Source organism: Chiloscyllium plagiosum, chromosome 21, assembly GCF_004010195.1.
Source record: "Chiloscyllium plagiosum isolate BGI_BamShark_2017 chromosome 21, ASM401019v2, whole genome shotgun sequence".
Classification (NCBI taxonomy): Eukaryota; Metazoa; Chordata; class Chondrichthyes; order Orectolobiformes; family Hemiscylliidae; genus Chiloscyllium; species Chiloscyllium plagiosum.
The window spans coordinates 26,076,390-26,098,882 of record NC_057730.1 but is presented as its reverse complement, the minus strand read 5'-3'; the positions used below and the strand labels follow the sequence as shown (position 1 = coordinate 26,098,882).

The following is a 22,493-nucleotide window of genomic DNA, read 5'->3' as shown; positions in this document are numbered from 1 at the left end:
TCAGAATCATTGGTGACCTTTAAGTGGCAATTGGATAGGTACATGGATAGGTGCTTAAGCTAGGACAAATGTTTGGCACAACATTGTGGGCCGAAGGGCCTGTTCTGTGCTGTATTGTTCTGTGTTCTATGTTCTAACTGTTCTCCCTGTTCTGTGATTTGAGGCACCACACATCGCTGGGGCCCAACCTGCTCCTTTGTGCTCCTCCTGTGATGTCAGGGATGTGGCCACAGTTAGTAACACACCCCTCCCCATAGTCTTCCATTCCCTGTCAATGCTGTTCCATGTTTTCCCTGTTTACCTTGAGATTTATCCATCACTGTCTTTAACCCCCCCCCAAACACAAATACCTCTGCTTCCCTCTGTCATCCTTTGTATCATTAATCTCTACGATGTCCCTACAGAGACCCACCACCCCTACATAAGATTGACAGCCAGACAACCAGGGCTGTATTCCTCCCAGACCTTTCACTGACTTCAATGAAAGCCCCGAGATATGACTGACCAGACCCTGGGGGGGTTTGCAGCTGCCCAACAAATAATATGCATCTTCCCGACTGCTAGAACTGACCCTACAACTGAGCACTGATCTGCAGTCAAACGGATCCCCTGATGACGAGCCTGCCAGCTTCACTTCTCAAAGTTCCTGCATTTTGTACAGACAGTGCCTGTCACTGACAGTCCTGGGACCCCTGACCAACACCAGACCCGTCCTACACCCGACTGTATTGAAGACCACACACACCTCAATACCAGTTTCCAACTTGGCCTTTTGGTTGAATAAACATGGTATGTTTGCTGCAAGATTTACATTGCTGTCTTGGTGTGCTGTTCACAATGCTGTGTCCCCACCCCAGTCCACCCCCAGGACAGATCAACATTGACAAGCAGCCTGTCTGTGTGTCTGCACTAAAGATGGCCTCAAAATGGCAGTGTGAAATCCTGTCTCTGGCTGAAGTAACAGTGCATTAAAGGGCATGATGCGTTTGGCATGTATGGTGCAAAAATGTACGTGGGCACAAAGTGGGTGAATGCTTAGACAGCAAGCAAGCAGCCCTGAGACACAGCTAGATCCAATCCTTTATATGGGCGCTTGTCCATGTAGCAAAGCTTAACTTTAGTTGAGAGATGGGATGCTGAGAAAAAACTTGGTATGACAAGGCCTCTCCCATTTTTCCATCTACTTTTATTTTCTGACTGAAACACCTGCAGAGGTGAATATATTTAAGTAAGTAGATGGTGTGGGTATGGTTAGGCAAGTCATATTTCTTCTCTGCAAAGTTGGGAGATAAAAGAATTCTTCACCAGAATAGGTGTGCAGCATTGCTAAATGTGGAACAGTGACAGAAAATGTTTATAGAGCCAAAGCTCTTTATTCAAATGTGTAAAATGCTTTTGTCCCTCAATGCCTCTGCTCTTTTCAAATTGCAACATTCATTTAATACAACACTATGCTTCACCAATTGTATCAGGCTTTTCCCCTCTAGTGTTGGGTTCCCAAATGCAGTAAGAAATAACAGCTGAAAAATTAGTGACTGACTCAGAAAAATGTTCAGATAAATAGTCGGTGTGTTAGACATGTCTAGGCCCTATTTCTGCTGTTGATTGTAAAGAAAACCTCATCTTGTCTATCCAGATTGTGATGCAACCAAAGCAATGCTACAAGCAAACACATTTTCAACTGTGTGAGTTATTAATATATTGTGCAATTAAATTTTCAGGTGACTAATCGGTTCTCTAATCTCTGTAATTCAAGCAGTTCAGGGCCATTGATCTAGCTGGAGTCTGTCAACAAGATTGAATCTGTCAGACAGTTTTCACCCTAGATTTGCTTGTTTCCTTAAGACATTTATCAGTAATGACAGGAAGTTAATAGAAGATTGTGCAATGTGATAGAAGCTAGACTCCAGTTGCCTGGTGGCAGGAATGAAAGAATACATATGAATAGAATATTAAATCATTCATTCTATGCTTCTGCAAAATACTTTGTTTGTTAAACTGTCAGTTTGCACAGATGTTTTGTAACCAAGTTGAATCATGATGAGATTTTCAAACTTCATTCACGGAAAGTGGATATCACTGACTAGACCAGAGGGCAGTTAAGAGTCACTGACACTTCTGTGAGTCCAGAGTTTCATGTAAGCCAAACCAGGTAAATATGGCAGATTTCCTTTCCTACAGGACATTAGAAAACTACATGTGTTTTTATGACAGTTGACAGAAATTGTCATTTGGTTAGCTTTTTATTCTAGATTTTATAGAACTCAAATTTCACTAGCTGTCATTGAATGTTTGCCTGGGGTCCTAGATTGCTAGTCCAGTGACATTGTCACGAGGCCACTGCCTCCACCATCTGGTACTCAAATAAGTAAAATGGTTGTGCAGGGATAAAGTATTTTGGTAATACACACAATTGAATAAGCTACATATCAGCAAAGAAACCTGATATAGCTTTCTGTTTATTGCCAACAAATTTTGAGTTTCCCTCCGGCCCCCACCTTAACCCACCAAATGGCGCTGTGAGTATGAGCAGCATCTAGAGTAAACCAAAGATGTATGATCATAATATTTCACGATTTGATTCTCCATCTGTGCTGAGTTACCTGCTCTCAGGTGGAACAGCAGGTCTGGCATGACATCAGTTCCCTCCCTACCTCGAGGCTCTAAGTACAAACAGCAAACCTCACATTCCTGGTAAGTACTTTGTTTGCCATGTTTAACAGGTCCACTGATGTGGGACTTATTTTCCATGGTAAAGTTACTTACTTTTAGGCAGTGTAAGCTGTGACAGGAATGATAGTAACTTGTATAATGTACATTGGATAGTCAGTGGCTGTGGAATTATATTTTCTGTGTGAGAGGACAAAACTGGTAACAACAAAAGTTTTGTTCCACTTGTGAAATAATTGGAAAACCACACACAAAAGACATCCGCACATAAAATCAAGTGGAGTTGAAAAGAAGTAAGGTACAGCTGTAAGGTTCATGGTTGTTGACCATTGAACTCTCACCTCGAGAGCTATATTTTTATTCAAATGTAAAAGCCTGTTCTCGACGAGACATCTGGTACAGGATAGCACTGATTTGGGTTGGTGATGGGAGAAAGGAGGTAAAATGAGGTGGGGTCAATTATTCCTTTGTGGAATTGAATTGCACTGCTGTGCTGGGGATCCACAGATGAATACCATACATGAATCAAACATTCTTTTACCAAGAGTGGACTCAATTAAATTGACAATGCCAGTGCTCTTATCAGATTTACAATTGAAATACAGATTCATATTACTTTGGGTGAATAATATTGAAGCAATATTATTCCTTAAACCTTTTTATTTAATGAGGCTTGTTAGCCATGCCCTTTGTAAAATATATGTCCTGACAATCTCTTTTTAAATTACGTTTCAATGATAAATTTATGACGCTTAAATCTGACGCTGTATGACCAGAGTGGCTATATCTCTGTTGTCTGCTGTTGTAAATCTGTTCAATTCAAGTGTTTTATGGCACTACTGGGAAGCTTATAGCAATCATTTCTGTGACTGCTACTGATTCCAACCACAGACCCATCACTGTCTCAGGCTGAGCCAGATTCCTTAAGACCCTGTTCACAGTGATGCTGATTTTTAGATGCCATTGCAGCCCATCACTATAATTACCAACTTTCAGTGCCCTACACCGTGGACTGCTGCTGCACTCCTTACACTAGAAAATCATTTCCAGTCCTATATTTCCTCACTACCCCACGTAATTCTGTGTTCCTTTATACTGGATTCTTACACATTCTCCCTGCTCTTTATCTATTGGTAACATAGTCTTCACCTGCCTGCATCTTACTTGCTGCAAATCTCTCCCTTAAGCTTTCTGCTTCGGCCTCTATCTGGTCCTTTACAAGCCCTTTTTTCAGAAAACCCTTTTTTCAACTAAGCTTTTAGTCATTCTTCCAATTTTCACTTTTCTCATTCAATATACTTGTAAGTACTTGCTTCATAAGGAGTGTTGCCAAATCACAATATACAGCAAGCAGTTCACGTTAAAATGATACTTGAATGAAATAACCTGATCCATGAACTCATTCCTTTGAATAAGCTGCAAAATGGGGTTTCCCAGTCAAGATAATGGCATCAATTAACCCATACATACACTTGACAACTGATTGACTATTTCTGAAAGTTTAAAAAAATTTTAATTCACCAGTATATCATTGAAAATTAGTAATTTAGTAAACAGTGGCTGCTGTATTTTATGCAGCAGAGCAAATTTGAGGAAGATTTTCCATGTGGCGCAGAGGCTCACTGGCAGCAGTCTTCCCTCAGGCTATCAATCTCACATCCTTGATTTGCAGTACGGCCAGTCTTTCCGATGAGATTTTAAAGTCACTGTTCGGGACAGAATGAGAGAAAACTGCTGAAATCCAAGTTCCCCTCCCAACTATCCATAATCCTGATAGGAAGACATGTACATTCTGAATTCATAACTGCATCTCCTTTACCAAAATAGCCCCTTGAAATAGTAGCTAGTTGGTGCCTGGTGAGATTATGTTTTCAGGTTTGATGTTTGCCGGCAGGGCTTTCAATGGTGCAGTGAAGGAGTATACAGAAGAGGTCAAAAATCTCTGCAGTCTGGATAGTGTAGGGCTGGAGGGGGCTGGAGAGATTTTTTAAAAATGAGGGCATAAAGGGAAATAAAATAGGGATAAGAATTTTGAGTCCTTATAAATCCAGAGCTAATGTTGACCAATGAGAACAGGATGAACTGCAAGCAGTACAATTGAATAAACTAATGTTTGTGTGAAGGGTGAAAGATGAAAAGCTGGCCAGGAAAATGTAAGCACATATTCAGAAAATGTAAATACTTTGAGAGAATTAGGCTAATCACAAGTACTTGGATAGATGTCAGAGTTAACTGTTCGGGTCAAGTGACCCTGCCTCAGAACTGAGGAAGGGTGACTCGACATAAAACATTAACTCTGATATCTATCCAAGTACTGTATTCATGATTTCTCTGCACAGATGTTGCCAGACCTGCTGATCTTTTCCAATAATTTCTGGTTTTGTTTCTGATTTATGGCATCCACAGTTCTTTTGTAGTTAGATTAGATTACCTACTGCATAGAAACAGGCCCTTCGGCCCAACAAATCCACACTGACCCTCCGAAGAGCAACCCACCCAGACCCCACATTTACCCCTGACCAATGCACCTGATACTACGGGCAATTTAGCATGGCCAATTCACCTGACTTGCACATCTTTGGATTGTGGGAGGAAACCAGAACACCCGGAGAAAACCACGCAGACACGGGGAGAATGTGCAAACTCCACACAAACAGTCGCCCGAGGCAGGAACCGAACCCAGATTCCTGGTGCTATGAGGCAGTAGTGCTAACCACTGAGCCACCGTGCATATTTGGATAAGCATCAGTGTCACTGCCTGATGTGATAATAAGATGTTCAGGAAGATCACAATTTTTTTATGGGTGCATTATATAAAGTGATGTAGATTGTAATTATTTAACCATGCTGCATTTGAGTAATTATACCTAGTTCTTGCTTGATTGCAGTTTCTGTTATAGAATGTATTTAGGGACAGATTGATTAAGATGACTACTACAGATGGTATTGGATTTCAGATTACATATGTAATGCCCTTTTTTTGCTTAATTAAAATTAAATTTGCAAGTCCTGAATTTAGTTGTATGTACTTAATGTAAAAAAAACCTGATAGAGACATATCAATAATTATATAGCTGCTCAGCATCTATTTTACCAATTATTAATGTTTGTTCATGTCTGAAACTTAAAGGGAATTAAATTATATTTTGTTGAAAACTGATTTTGCTTTGATGTATAAATTGCAGTTTCTTGATTCAAATTGTTTTTGAGCATTTAAAGCTAAAAAGCAAAATCAGTAATAAATAGAAATTCAAGACATATTGACAATTTGCCTTTGTTTTAATGTTCCAGGTTACAACCATCCTGCATTGATTAAAGTGCTGCAGAATCCACAGAATGTGGTATGTATGTGCTTTTATAAATTGCTCCTTTTTAAATTTCTTGTCCACTTTCATACGTAGCACATTACTGAGAGGCTGAACTGTCTAGTGTAATGCCGTGGCCAGTGAAGTGAATAATATAATAAGCACCATCTTTAGAATAAAATGACCTTCCAGCTTTTTTTGACTGTCTTCTTTTGATGTTCCGCATGAGTGTGGGAATGTACTATTTAGAGAAATGGATACATCCATGTATCCACTCTATGACGCGACAATAACATATTGTATCGCAATCTTTTTATATTTTGAATCAAAACAGACCTTAATCTTTTTGCAAGTTCAAAAACAATATTTGATTGCTTTCTTATGAGTGCAGAATAAAGATTGGACAGACTGGGTTTGTTTTCTCTGGAATTTAAAAGAATGAGGGATAATTTGCTTGAAGTTTATAGGATCCTGAGTGGACTTGACAAGATGGATGTTGATAAGATGTGGATGAGTCCAGAATTAGGGGGAACACTGTTTTAAAATTAGGGGTCACCATTGCTGGATAGATGAAGGTAAAAACATTTCTGAGGGTTGTGCAACTTTCAGACTCTGCCTCAGAAAGAGGTTGGGGATGGTCATTTAATATTTTTAAGGTGGAGGTAGATAGATTCTTGCTAGGCAGGGGATGCAAAGGTTATCAGCAATACAGAGTATGTGGGTTTCGAAATACAAACAGATCAACCTTGATCTTATTGAACGATGGACCTGGCTTGGAGGGGGAATGGCTTACTCATGTTACTAATTCATGTATTTATATGTTTGTGAGATATAAGTCATTCTGCTACAACGCACATTTCGTCAACACAAATTCGCTGTAATGTGATTGATGCGTTGGGGACACTGTTTCTAAGGTGCGATCTTTTAAAACGTGTTGACAGTAACGCGATTACATCACCAACATTTTAAGCGCTGTTTCTAAAGCGCGATTTTTCTCTAATGTGGGGTTGCACAAGAACACAACCAACGCATTATAGAAGTACTGCCTGTATGCCAGTTCAATGCATGTGTGTGAGTATCTTACTCCAAGTAATCACAGAATTTGCAACGTAGAAAATTTCAGAACATTTTCTTAACCAAGTTGGAGACTACAGTGTGAGTTTTAAAACTTCTTAAATTAGATGTGGTCAGATAGTGTTTGTGGCACTGGACTAGTAAAAGGAGGTCATGCTTATAACTCCCAGCATGTAATTTCAAATTGAATTTGGCCACTAACCTGTGGACTACCACCAGGATAAATAAATCTATCATGCTATCATTAAAAAATCAGATTGGTTTACTAATGTCCCCAGGGAAGGAAAGCTGCCACTCCTACACAATCTGAAAGATATATATCTCCATTCCAGCCTTCATGGTCAGGCAAATACTCGGGTGATTTTTAAATCTTTGGCAGAGTGAAAAAAAGTCCCTGTGTTACAGACCCATCATTAACACCCTTCGGGAATCCATTGTTCTGAATATTATCTACTTTACAGAGCTTGAAGTAAGGAACCCACTCAGAGCTGGAGGCTGCTCCTTTAACTCTGCAAATTGTAACTGGTTGCATGAATGAGACATATTGTCATTTTCAAGACTGCAGGAAACCAGGCTGTGGCCAGAAGAGGCCCAAGCAGGCACTCTCCAGGAAAGCTAAGACATCCTATTTTATGGACTTACCCAACTTTCCGAACAGAAGAATCGCATCACTCGCCCCAGAAGCTGAGGCTACCACCTACATTATATCAGTAGATAGTTGCTGGTCTGTGTCATTTTCCCCCTATTTCTGGCAGGGAGTTTATTAGCAGGATTTCAATTCTGGAAAGACCACTCCCTCCGTGACTCCCTCGTCAGATCCACAACCCCCACCAACCCAACCTCTACTCCCGGCACCTTCCCCTGCAACCGCAAGAAATGCAAACCTTGCACCCACACCTCCCCCCTCACTTCCCTCCAAGGCCCCAAGGGGTCCTTCCATATCCGCCACAAATTCATCCGGACCTCCACACACATCATTTACTGCATCCGCTGCACCCGATGTGGCCTCCTCTACATTGGGGAGACAGGCCGCCTACTAGCAGAACGTTTCAGAGAACACCTCTGGGACACCCGCACCAACCAACCCAACCACCCCGTGGCTGAACACTTTAACTCCCCCTCCCACTCCACCAAGGACATGCTGGTCCTTGGCCTCCTCCATCGCCAGACCATGGCAACACAACGCCCGGAGGAAGAGCGCCTCATCTTCCACTTAGGAACCCTCCAACCACAAGGGATGAATGCAGATTTCTCCAGCTTTCTCATTTCCCCTCCCCCCACCTTATCTCAGTCCCAACCCTTGGACTCAGCCCCGCCTTCTTGACCTGCAATCTTCTTCCCGACCTCTCCGCCCCCACCCCCTGTCCGGCCTATCACCCTCACCTTAACCTCCTTCCACCTATCGCATTCCCAACGCCCCTCCCCCAAGTCCCTCCTCCCTACCTTTTATCTTAGCCTGCTTGGCACACCCTCCTCATTCCTGAAGAAGGGCTTATGCCCGAAACGTTGATTCTCCTGCTCCTTGGATGCTGCCTGACCTGCTGCGCTTTTCCAGCAACACATTTTTCAGCTCTGATCTCCAGCATCTGCAGTCCTCATTTTCTCCAAGTGGTTAAAATAGTCTGGACTTCAATTCTGGAGCTACGGATGAGTTTCTAACTTTCCTCACTATTCACATGCTCAAACCGTGCCCTGTATTAAAGCAAGAGTCACTGCTGACATAGTGTCATGCTCAGTTACAAAGCAATTTCAACGAGTGGTCAGGGTTCATGAAGTGAATGGCAATCAAGGTGGCAGCTGGGATGCAGAGAGGGTTTGTGATGGGGAAGCAGTGAGTGGGAGGATCAGGGAAGAGAAGCAGTGACTGAGAGCGGCGAATGACGGGAGCAATGAATGGGAGGATCAGGAGACAAAAGCAGTGGGAGGAAGACAAGAGAGAAGAGATGAGAATGAGGGCTGAGAGAGGGAAACTATAGAACATTGCAGTGCAGTACAGGCTCTTCGGGCCTCGATGTTGCGCCAACCTGTGAAACCACTCGGAAGCCTATCTATCCTATACGATTTCATTTTCATCCATATGTTTATCCAATGACCATCTAAATGCCTTTAAAGTTGGTGAGTCTACTACTGTTGGAGCCATGCCCCAACTACTCTGAGTCTATCACCGCTCAATTTAAAGCTATGTTCCCTCGTGCTAGCCATCGTCATCCAAGAAAAAAGCTCTCACTGTCCACCCTATCTAACTCTCTGATTATCTTACACGTCTCAATTAAGTCCTCTTCTCTCCAACGAAAACAGCCTCAAGTCCCTCAGTCTTTCCTCATAAGTCCTTCCCTCCATACCTGGCAACATCCTAGTAAATTTCCTGTGAACCCTTTCCAAAGCTTCCATATCCTTCCTATACTGCACTGACCAGAAATGTACGTAATACTCAAAGTGTGGCCACACCAGAGTTTCTTACAGCTGCAACATGAACTCTTGGCTCCGAAAGTCAATCCCTCTACAAATAGAAGCCAACACACTATATGCCTTCAATAATAACCCAATCAATCTGGGTGGCAACTTTCAGGGATCTATGCACATGGACATCTGCTCATCTACACTGCCAACAATCTTACCATTAGCCCAGTACTCTTTATTCCTGTTGCTCCTTCCAAAGTGAATCACCTCACATTGTTCCACATTAAACTTCATTTGCCACCTCTCAGCCCAGCTCTGCAGCTTATCCATTACCCTCTGTAGCCTCCAAATCCTTCGACACCATCCACAACTCCACTGACCTTAGTGTCATCAGCAAATTTACTAACCCATCCTTCTATGCCCTCATCCAGATCATTTATAAAAATGACAAACAGCAGTGGACCCAAAACAGATCCTTGCGGTACACCAACAGTAACTGAACTCCAGAATGAACAATTCCCATCAACCACCCACCCTCTCTCTATCTTCTTTTAGCTAGCCAATTTCTGATCCAAACAACTAACTCACCCTAAATCTCATGTCTCCGTATTTTGTGCAATAGCCCACCGTGGGGAACCTTATCAAATGCCTTACTGAAATCCATATACACCACATCAACCGCTTTACCCTCATCCATCTGTTTGGTCACCTTCTCAAAGAACTCAGTAAGGTTTGTGATGCACAATCTACGTTTCACAAAACCGTGTTCACTATCCCTAATCAACTTATTCCTCTCTAGATGATTATAAATCCTATCTCTTGTAACTTTTTCCAACACTTTACCCACAATTGAAGTAAAGCTCACTGGTCTATAATTTCCAGTGTTGTCTCTACTCCCCTTCTTGAATAAGGGGACAACATTTGCTATCCTCCAGTCTTCTGGCACTATTCCTGTAGATTATGAAGACATAAAGATCCAAGCCAAAGGCTCGGCAATCTCCTCCCTGGCCTCCCAGAAAATCTTAGGATAAATCCCATCCGGCCCAGGGAATTTATCTATTTTCACACTTTACAGAACTGCTAACACCTCCTCCTTATGAACTCAGTCCTCTCTAGCCTAATAGCCTGTATCTCAGTATTCTTTTTGAAAACATTGACTTTTTTTTTAGATTACTTACAGTGTGGAAACAGGCCCTTTGGCCCAACAAGTCCACACCGACCCACACCGAAGAGCAACCCACCCAGACCCATTCCCCTACATTAATCCCTTCACCTAACACAACGGGCAATTTAGCATGGCCAATGCACCTAACTTGCACATCTTTGGACTGTGGGAGGAAACCGGAGCACCTGGAGGAAACCCATGCAGACACTGGGAGAATGTGCAAACTCCACACAGACAGTTGCCTGAGACGGGAATTGAACCCGGGTCTCTGGCGCTGTGAGGCAGCAGTGCTAACCACTGTGCCACCGTGCCACCCCTTGCCAGTGTGAATACTGACGAAAAATATTTATTTAGAGTTTTTCCTATCTCCTCGGACTCCATGTACAACTTCCCACTAACGTCCTTAATTGGCCAAAACCTTCCTCTCATCATTCTTTTATTCTTGATATACCTATAGAAAGCTTTAGGGTTTTCCTTGATCCTAACTACCAATGACTTCTCATGTCCCCTCCTCACTCTTCTTATTTTTCCTTTTAGGTCTTCCCTGTCTAACTTATAACTCTCAAGCGCCCTTACTGAGCATTCACGTCTCATCTTTACATAAGCCTTCTTCTTCCTCTTGACAAGTGATTCAACTTCTTCTTTAAACCACGTCTCCCTCGCTCGACCCCATCCTCCCTGCCTGACAGTTACATACTTATCAAGGACACACAGAGGTTGCCGCTTGAATAAGCTCCACATTTCAAGTATGTCCATCCTATGCATCCTAAATCTTGCCTAATTGCATCATAATTCCCTTTCCCCCAGCTATAACTCTTCCTCTGTGGTATATACCTATCCCTTTCCATCGTTAAAGTGAACATAACCGATTTGTAGTCACTATCAACAAAATGCTTACCTACCTCCAAATCTAACACCTGGCCAAGTTCATTACCCAGTATCAAATCCAATGTGGCCTGCCTCTTGTTGGTCTGTCTATATAATATGTCAGGAAACTCTCCCGCACACATGGGACAAAAACTGACCCATCTATAGTATTCCCAGTCAATATTTAGAAAGTTAAAGTCTCCCATAACAACTACCCTGTTACATTCACTCCCATTCAGATTCATCTTTGCTATCCTTTCCTCTACATCTCTTGAACTCTTCGGAGGCCTATAGAAAACTCCCAACAGGGTAACCTCTCCTTTCCTGTTTCTAATCTCAGCCCATATTACCTATGCAGACAAGTCCTCAAACGTCCTTTCTGCCACCGTAATACTGTCCTTAACTACCAATGCCACACCTCCTCCTCTTTTACCATCTTCTCTGTTCTTACTGAAGCATCTAAATCCCAGAACCAGCAACAATCATTCCTGTCCCTGCTCTATCTATGTCTCTGAAATGGCCAGAACATCGAAGTCCCAGGTACCAACCCATGCTGCAGGTTCACCCACTTTATTCCAGATGCTCCTGGCATTGAAGTAGAAACACTTCAAACCATCTTCCTGCTTGCCAGTGCACTCTTGTGACCTTGAAACCTCATTTCTGACCTCACCACTCTCAACCTCCTGGACACTGGAACTACAATTTAGGTTCCTATCCCCCTGCTGCATTAGTTTAAACCCTCCCAAAGAGCATTAGCAAATATTCCCCCCCCCCCCCCACCAAGATATTGGTACCCCTCTGGTTCAGATGAAGACCATCTTGTATGTAGAGGTGCCACCTACCTCAGAATGAGCCCCAATTATCCAGGTATCTGAAACCCTCCCTCCTGCGTAATCTATGTAGCCACATGTTTAATTCCTCCCTCTCCCTGTTCCTCACCTCGTGGACAGATTCATGGAGTGCTGTAGCTGTTATCTGGGGTTTGAAAGAACCAGACACAACAACTGTTTGTTCTTGCTCTAAGCTTCCAATCTAGCTCCCTGAATTTCTGTCTTAAATGCCTATCCCTTTTCCTACCAATGTTGAAAGTGCCTATGTGGGCCATGACATGGGGCTGCTCCCCCCTCCCCCTCCAGCATCCTGCAAACACAATCTGAGACATCACGAACCCTGGAACCTGGGAGGCAACTCACCAACCATGAGTCTCTCTTGTTCCCACAGAATGTCTATCTGTCGTCCTAACAATGGAGTCCCCAATGACTAATGCTCTGATCATCTCCCCCCCCATTTCCTTTCTGAGCAACGGGAACAGAGTCTGTGCCAGAGACCTGTACCCCATGGCTTATCCCTGGTAAGACATCCCCCCCAACAGTATCCAAAAGGATATATTTGTTATTGAGGGGAAGGATCCCTGCACTGCCTGCCCGTTCCCTTTCTGTCCCCTTACTGTAACCCATCTGCCTTTTACTTGTACCTGAGATGTGACTACCTGCCTGTAACTCCTTTCAATAACCCCCTCCAACTCCCAAATGATTCGAAGTTCATCCAGCTCCAGTTCCCTAATGCAGTTTTTGAGGAACTGGAGTTGGGTGCACTTCCAGCAGATGAAGTCAGCAGGGACACTAATGGTGACCCTTACCTCTCACATTCTATGGGAGGAACATTCAACTGCCCTAACTGCCATTCCCACTATTCTAAATTCCTAAAGAGACTATTGAAAAATAAAGAATGGGAGTTGGAGGGTTGTGGGAGGGAAGTGGCAAGTGGGAAGGTTGAGGAACAGAAGAGGTGAATGTGAAGATTGGGAGACGGAAGTGTGAGTGGAGAGGCAGGAGAGGGAAATGGTGAACAGGAAACAGTTTGGTTGATAAAAAGGACTGAGCATATTAGTAACTGCGTTAAAAGGGAGGTAGAGAGATTCTGGAGAAGGTACAAAACAGATTTTCAGGCAATTTTTCTTTCAAACCCAGACAACAGCTACAGCAGTCCATGAATCTGTCCACAAGCTGAATCCTGCAGATATGGTCTGTTTATATGGGGAAATGGTGAGCTGTCATAGTTTACCATCAAATGCCAAATTCCCTCCCCATCCTTTGCAAAATCTGGGCCAATATTCATCAATTAGTTTCCAACATCACAGTATTAGGTGGAGGAAGCTGGCGCTTCCAAGCCTGGATGTTAATCAACTTGTCTGTAAAGACAATGAAAGGCAGATAAAACTCAAAGACGGAATGTTGGTTCAAGAGGTAGAATGTAGGTGAGGAATACTGGTCAGCTAAGGATAATTGGGAGGCACGTTGGCACAGTGGTTAGCACTGCTGCCTCACAGCGCCAGAGACCAGGGTTCAATTCCCGCCTCAGGCGACTGACTGTGTGGAGTTTGCACGTTCTCCCTGTGTCTGTGTGGGTTTCCTCCAGGTGCTCCGGTTTCCTCCCACAGTCCAAAGATGTGCAGGTCAGGTGAATTGGCCATGCTAAATTGCCCGTAGTGTTAGGTAAGGGGTAAATGTAGGGGTATGGGTGGGTTGCGCTTCGGCGGGGCGGTGTGGACTTGTTGGGCCAGAGGGCCTGTTTCCACACTGTAAGTAATCTAATCTAACCACTGGAAAAAGTGGGAATATAAACCATTGAGAGAGATACACAATGTAGAAGCAAATGAGAACAGTCCCTGTAATGGTTAGGACAGTTTGTATTTCTGTTTATTTGCTGAATAAGACTGGTTCTCAATTGTCAGCAGGATATTGTCCTTAAATTTTTTTATTTACTGATTGACTAGTGCAAACAACTAGACTTATTTGAGATCTTGACTGTATTTCCTGTCTGGTCTCTATTTTCCATCGGTTACAGAAACCAGGTTCTAAATCAAAATGATTCACATTATGATGACTTTTATCTATTTGTCAGAATTATCTGTTTAATTAACCAACTGACTTCATTTAGGTGTTTGAACTTGTCACCAGTGATAAAGTATGATGTTGTAAATCAGAATGATATATTACAATTCAGACTGTGGTTACATTTTCTGCCAGAAATCTATCAACAGCATATTTATATCTAACAATTTAAACCATGTGACCTTTTAAGTTTCCTGTTAGGTTAAATGTATTTGATGCTTAAAATTTTGCTATTAAGTTTTTAATTATTTAAGTTATGATTTTTTTAATTTATGCAACCTCAATCAGAACTCATCCTGCTGCTCTTACCCTCCCACAGACATCAAATTGCCTAGTAACAGCGAATATATCGCTAGCCACTTTGAGAACTTAGTGATCACTTTGCTGAATTTGAAAAAGTGATAGTTTACTGTTCTTTAAAAAGTGCCCAGGACAATTCCAAGTGCGGGGATAACCAATCAGTCATGGAATAATGGCAGCATGTACAAGCTGTGAAATCGTGAGATTTGCAGTAATGCTAAGCATATGATGATGAGACAATAGGTGCAGGAGTAGGCCATTCTGCCCTTCGAGCCTGCACCACCATTCAATATGATCATGGCTGATCATCCTTAATCAGTATCCTGTTCCTGCCTTATTTCCATAACCCTTGATTCCACTATTCTTGAGAGCTCTATCCAACTCTTTCTGAAATGAATCCAGAGACTGGGCCTCCACTGCCCTCTGGGGCAGAGCATTCTACACAGCCACCACTCTCTGGGTGAAGAAGGTAAGAACAATGACTGCAGATGCTGGAAACCAGATTCTGGATTAGTGGTGCTGGAAGAGCACAGCAGTTCAGGCAGTATCCAAGGAGCAGCGAAATTGACGTTTCAGGCAAAATCCCTTCATCAGGAATAAAGGCAGTGAGCCTGAAGCGTGGAGAGATAAGCTAGAGGAGGGTGGGGGTGGGGAGAAAGTAGCATAGAGTACAATGGGTGAGTGGGGGAGGGGATGAAGGTGATAGGTCAGGGAGGAGAGGGTGGAGTGGATAGGTGGAAAAGGAGATAGGTAGGTAGGACAAGTCCGGACAAGTCATGGGGACGGTGCTGAGCTGGAAGTTTGGAACTAGGGAGAAGTGGGGGAAGGGGAAATGAGGAAACTGTTGAAGTCCACATTGATGCCCTGACGTTGAAGTATTCCAAGGCGGAAGATGAGGCGTTCTTCCTCCAGGCGTCTGGTGGTGAGGGAGCGGCGGTGAAGGAGGCCCAGGACCTCCATGTCCTCAGCAGAGTGGGAGGGGAAGTTGAAATGTTGGGCCACGGGGCAGTGTGTTGATTGGTGCGGGTGTCCCGGAGATGTTCCCTAAAGCGCTCTGCTAGGAGGCGCCCAGTCTCCCCAATGTAGAGGAGACCGCATCAGGAGCAACAGATACAATAAATTATATTAGTGGATGTGCAGGTAAAACTTTGATGGATGTGGAAGGCTCCTTTAGGGCCTTGGATAGAGGTGAGGGAAGAGGTGTGGGCGCAGGTTTTACAGTTCCTGCGGTGGCAGGGGAAAGTGCCAGGATGGGAGGGTGGGTTGTAGGGGGGCGTGGACCTGACCAGGTAGTAATGGAGGGAACGGTCTTTGCGGAAGGCGGAAAGGGGAGGGGAGGGAAATATATATCCCTGGTGGGATATATATTCATCCCCTCCCCCACTCACCCATTGTACTCTATGCTACTTTCTCCCCATCCCCACCCTCCTCTAGCTTATCTCTCCACGCTTCAGGCTCACTGCCTTTATTCCTGACGAAGGGTGTTTGCCCGAAACGTCGATTTCGCTGATCCTTGGATGCTGCCTGACCTGCTGTGCTCTTCCAGCACCACTAATCCAGAATCTGGGTGAAGAAGTTTCTCCTCATCTCTGTCCTAAATGGTCTACCCTGTATTTTTAAGCTGTGTCCTCTGGTTTGGCACTCACCCATGAGCGGAAACATGTTTCCTGCCTCCAGAGTGTCCAATCCTTTAATAATCTTACATGTCCCAATCAGATCCCCTCTCAGTCTTCTAAACTCAAGGGTATACAAGCCCAGTCGCTCCAGTCTTTCAGCATAAAGTAGTCCCGCAATTCCAGGAATTGACCTTGTGAACTTACGCTGCACTCCCTCAACAGCCAGAATGTCTTTCCTCATGGGGTTGGTGGGGGAGGGAGCTGTGAAAATCCAACTGCCAAATCTATATGCTGGTTGGTATGAATGGAGATGGAGAAGGGTGATAATCCAACATTGCAACCCCATTTGATATTGAAAAAGCTGAGAGAGAGCAACAGATCTCAATTGGGATTTTTTCCTGTATACAGAGCCAGAAAGAAAATCAATAATTTATTTATTTTTCATCTCAGTCAATCTAAAAGGAAATCCAACAGCAACTAGAATTTGTGTGTAATTGATACCATGATGTTCCTTTTATAAATCATGTGATCACAATAATGATAGAATAGGCTTAAAGAGACTACCAACTTTGCAATTAAATCGCTATTCATTCTCCAATAAGCACTGTTGCAGATGGTTAAATTATTTTATGAAACTGCAGTTGTCAAGTTGAAATGAATGTCAATATAACATTGAAGTGTATGGTAATTTTATAACTGCATTATAGAATCACATAGCACAAACAGAAGCAATTCAGCCCATCATGGCTGTGCAGCCATTTGAAGGTATTTGTTCGGTCCTACAAACTTGCTCCTTATCTAAAGCCCTGCACTCTTTCTCTCTTCAAATATTTATTCATCTACCTGTTTTGAAAATTACAACTGAATCTGCCCCCAACACTCTTATGTGGAGCATTCCAGATCATAACTCATCAAGGTGTTAAAACATTGTCTCCTCCTCCTCCCTTTTCTGGGTCATACCAAGTACTTGAAACCTCCTCTGCACCTTCATCAAGGCCTTGACACTTTTCCTAAAGTGTGATGCCCAGAATTGGACACAATATTCCAGCTGAGACCTAAGACCTAAAGGTATAGGATAACCTCCTGTCCTTTCTACTCCATACCTTGTATTTCTAAACCCCAGGATCACACATGCATTTTTGACATTTGTATCAATTTATCCTGCTATCTATAAAGATTTGTGTAATTACACACAGTTTTCTATTTCCATTGCCCTATAAAATTACCAGTTAGTTTTTGCTGCTTCTTCATCTCATTCTTCCCATTTCCTCTCATATAAAAAGTAACCTAAGCTTCTTGTTTGCACATATACTTGTTTTAACTGCATTACTTTTGAAAGGTCTATTAACTATTTCATGTTGTGTTCTGTCACAGAGTTCGTTCATAAACAGACCTGCCCTAGGATGCATGCCTCCTGAGAATTATGTTCAGAAACTATCTGACACTCTGCTTTCAGTGAGTTTAACTATGTTGCGGGAAGGAAAGGGTCGGTAATGTGTGACAGCATTTCAGGCTAGTTGGGGCATAATTTAATGGATTAAAAAATGTTGTTCTATTTAATCTCTCTTTGTGAATGCTGTGTAGCAGACAGTCATAGAGATGTACAGCATGGAAACAGACCCTTCGGTCCAACCCGCCCATGCTGACCAGATATCCCAACCCAATCTAGTCCCACCTGCCAGCACCCAGCCCATATCCCTCCAAACCCTTCCTATTCATATACCCATCCAAATGCCTCTTAAATATTGCAATTGTACCAACCTCCACCACATCCTCTGGTAGCTCATTCCATACATGTACCACCCTCTGCATGGAAAAGTTGCCCTTATGTCTCTTTTATATCTTTCCCCTCTCACCCTAAACCTATGCCCTCTAGTTCTGGACTCCCTCACCCCAGGGAAAAGACTTTGTCTATTTATCCTATCCATGCCCCTCATAATTTTGTAAACCTCTATAAGGTCACCCCTCAGCCTCCGACACTCCAGGGAAAACAGCCCCAGCCTGTTCAGCCTCTCTCTGTAGCTCAAATCCTCCAACCCTGGCAACATTCTTGTAAATCTTTTCTGAACCCTTTCAAGTTACACAACATTTTTCCGATCAGAAGGAGACCAGAATTGCTCGCAATATTCCACCAGTGGCCTAACCAATGTCCTGTACAGCCACAACATGACCTCCCAACAGCTGTACTCAGTACTCTGACCAATAAAAGAAAACATACCAAACGCCTTCTTCACTATCCTATCTACCTGCGACTCCACCTTCAAGGAGCTATGAACTTGCATTCCAAAGGTCTTTTTATTCAGCAACACTCTCTAGGACCTTACCATTAAGTATATAAGTCCCGCTAAGATTTGCTTTCCCATAATGCAGCACCTCACATTTATCTGAATTAAACTCCATCTGCCACTTCTCAGCCCATTGGCCCATCTGGTCCAGATCCTGTTGTAACCTAAGGTAACCTTCTTCGCTGTCCACTACACCTCCAATTTTGATGTCATCTGCAAATTTGCTAGCAATACTTCTTATGCTCGCATCAAAATCATTTATGTAAATGACAAAAAATAGAGGATCCAGCACCGATCCTTGTGGCACTCCACTGGTCACAGGCCTCCAGTCTGAAAAACGACCTTCCACCACCACCACCCTCTGTCTTCTACCTTTAAGCCAGTTCCATATCCAAATGGCAAGTTCTCCCTGTATTCTGTTGAACGCCTTACTGAAGTCCATATAGATCACGTCTACCGCTCTGCCCTCATTGATCCTCTTTGTTACTTCTTCAAAAAGTTCAATCAAGTTTGTGAGACATGATTTCCCACGGACAAAGCCATGTTGACTATCCCTAATCAGTCATTGCCTTTCCAAATACATGTACATCCTTTCCCTCAGGATTCCCCCCAACTTGCCCCACACTAACATCAGGCTCACTGGTCTATAGTTTCCTGGCTTGTCCTTACCACCCTTCTTAAAGAGTGGCACCACGTTAGCCAACCTCCAGTCTTCCGGCACCTCACCTGTGACTATCAGTGATACAAAAGACTAATCCAAAATATGTGGAATTCTGAATACAGTAGTATTTGTGTTATCCAACACTGGACCTACCCGAACTTTCTACCAGCTGGCATTTCCAAACCTGGACTACTGTGTTTTGTTGCTTTAGCAAGAAAAGGTAATGTTGCTGGGCAATTAAAATTGAAGTACACATGAGTTATGTATGAAAAGCTACTTGGATTCTGCTCAAGAATGTTTTTATTATTCAACCATAGGCCTGTAATAAAATTGAAATGCTATTTAAATAGTTAAAGGCAGCACTTCTGTGCTGCAAATTGCCCAGTGCTGGCCTCTCTGTCAGACCCTGGCTCCCAAGAGACGACGAAGCCAGTGAGAGAGGGTGGGGGATTGAAGGAAACACAGGCTTGGGTTTGCTGCTCATGTATTGATTATTTTGGTACCTATTTTGTCACTAATGGCAGTAGCCAAAAGTATAACTGACAAATGTTCCAAGATTGTTCGATGCCTTTGCTATTTGTCTATTAACTATGAAAAGAAAACATCTGAGGTTTGAGACTAGAATGCCCAGGACATTGTTTATCCTACTGGACCTATTAAACATGTTCCCTTTGACAAGAAATCCCTTTAACCAGCATTTTGATTAGCTAGCACCACCAATTTTGAGACTGTGCTGGATAGTGCAAGTTTTAAAGTATTACGATGTGATTCAGTCTTTGTTACCTCTTACCATGCTACAATAGACCCTGTACACTAAGGATTAATTTGCTGCAGGTTTTATTTCATTTGGAAAATTGCATTGCTAACGCAGAGTAAATCAGAGTCATTAGGAGCCTGGATTTCATAACAATTTTTTCAAAAAAATATATAAGCCTCCACCAGAACCAACACCGATACCAGTGAAAACTAAAGTGTGCTATGAGGCAAAGCTAAGGCTAAGCACCTAAGTGGAAAGCTATGCCTAAGATGACTGTCTTTAAATTGTTTCAGACATTGGGATTTCGTTGATGCACAACCATGGTGAATATATTATTATTGAGGCCCAAAATTTGTTCCTAAACAGGTCGCTCCAAAAGGTTTGAAGCAGGTACAAACTATGTCATGTGGCTCCTGTTCCAATGAGAACGCCTTCAAAGCAGCTTGCATCTGGTATCGAGTAAGTCAAAACATTGCCACTTTATTTTCAAAATTTGTCCATGTAAAGGCAGTATGTTAATACACTTGCATCTGCATCATACAGAAGTACTGAAAGAATCATTTTGACAACCCCTGTTTGGCATTTTGACAATGTAGTGAAAATTATGCAGTGAGCCATCATTAAAAATAAAGATCACATTCTGGATTCTGACAAGATTTTGGACGGGCCGATGGATATCTTCAAGGTGAAAATGGAGTTTCATTTATCGAAGGTAGCTGGTTACAGAGGAGCAACTCATAGAACCACGGGGGGGTGGTGGAGAGGGATTCTGTTTCAAAAACTATCTGCGCGTTTTGTTAGAACATTTCAATAGTGAACAGCTTAGTTCTGCTCATTAAATTAGTTCTGGTTTTGAAGTTTGGTAAATTGTGCTTGAATATAGCACTGACTGAGATGAAAGCTTCCACTCTGTTGGTTTTAATGGTCCTAAATAAAATGAGATTGAGCAGCTACAATCCAACACAAAGTGAGCAACACCATCATTTGAGCAAAAGACTTTAAGCATCATCAGTGAGAGAAACATAAAATTGCATCTTCATTGTCCCCACATTTTTGTGCAATGGTTTTGGATGATGATTTTTCTATTGCTATTTGCACCGCCTTTACATTCATCTTTAATTTTGTCACTTGATCAATTACCATCTTCTTTCATTTTCCACCATTATCCCTTTAGTCATTTAATCTTGTCTGCCTTTCACTCTAGCATAGAACCTCCATGTAATGCTCTCTTCACCCTATCCACACCCACTCCCACCACTTTTTTCCTACCTCTGAATTTTGTTAGAAACTGTTACACCTGTTTCCTGTTCTGAAGAAAGATCACTAAACTGATACATTAATACTGTTTCTCTCTTTAAAGAAGCTGCCTGACCTGCTGAGTATTTCCAGCACATTGTGGTTTGAAAAAATGGAAGCACTGTTAAGAATATGCAGTTCCTTTGTTGAAACTGGAATTGAAGGAGCTTTATTCTGGACCTGGTCATGTATTATCTGCGCTAAATATACTTGATGCTGAATCTATGTCAAAAGCAATAAAATATGTCATTTCCCAGCAGCTCAACAACATAATTATTTACCAGAAAATTCAATTCACGTTCCAAAATACATTCTAATAAAGTTGTGAAATCCTGATCAATAACAGATATGCATTGATCATGTCATTAAATGATTTCATGATTTACAGAATAGTGTGGAGAGAAGAAAACATTACACTTATTGGTCATCGGATGATAGAAAGGACACTAATTATTTTGTATTAAATTGTGTCCATTTGCTTTAGAAATGTAAGAATCAATAGAAATATCGACACATTGCCTACTTTCTGATAAACTCCTAGAGTCACTTGAAAATCATAATCCAGAATATACTTAGAAAATAGGAACAGGAGTAGGTCATTTGGCCCATTGAGCCTGCTCCACCATTAGTGTGATCAAGGCTAGTCATCCCATAGTTTTACACCCCTTTAACCATAAAACCAATATCTATTTCCTTCTTGAAAACATTTAATGTTTTGGCTTCAACCATTTTCCGGCAGAAAGTACCACAGCATCACCTCTCTCTGGGTGAAGAAGTTTCTGTATTCTCAGTTCTAAATGGCTTATCAGACTGTGACTTCTGGCTCTGTAATCTCTAGTCATTGGGAACATCCACCCCCTCCAGTTCTGTTAAAATTTGAAAGGTGTTTGAGATTCTCCCATCATTCTTCTCAAGTCCAGTGAATATTGTCCTAACTGATCCAGTCTTTCTTCATATGGCAGCCCTGCCATCTGAGGATTCAGTAAACCTTCAATGCATTTCATTCATAGCCAGAGCATCTTTTCTTAGATAAGGAGACCAGAACTGCACATAATACTTCAAGTGTGGTTGCACCAACATTCTGTACATTTGCAGCAAGACATTCCTGTTCCTGGACTCAAATCTTTAACTAATAAGGCCAATATACAATTTGCTTTTTTCACCACCTGCTGCATCTACATGTTTACTTTCAGCGACTGGTGT

General features: G+C 42.5%; 1 protein-coding gene across 1 annotated transcript in view; it reads left to right on the top strand.

The window, feature by feature from the left end:
* Positions 1 to 22,493, top strand: part of abat (4-aminobutyrate aminotransferase) — a 177,373-nt gene that overhangs the window by 122,212 nt on the left and 32,668 nt on the right. Inside the window, exons 6-8 of the mRNA XM_043711576.1 lie at positions 5,962 to 6,011; positions 17,666 to 17,746; positions 20,361 to 20,453. Of these exons, the coding sequence (XP_043567511.1) occupies positions 5,962 to 6,011; positions 17,666 to 17,746; positions 20,361 to 20,453 (224 nt within the window). The remainder of the gene's footprint in view (positions 1 to 5,961; positions 6,012 to 17,665; positions 17,747 to 20,360; positions 20,454 to 22,493) is intronic.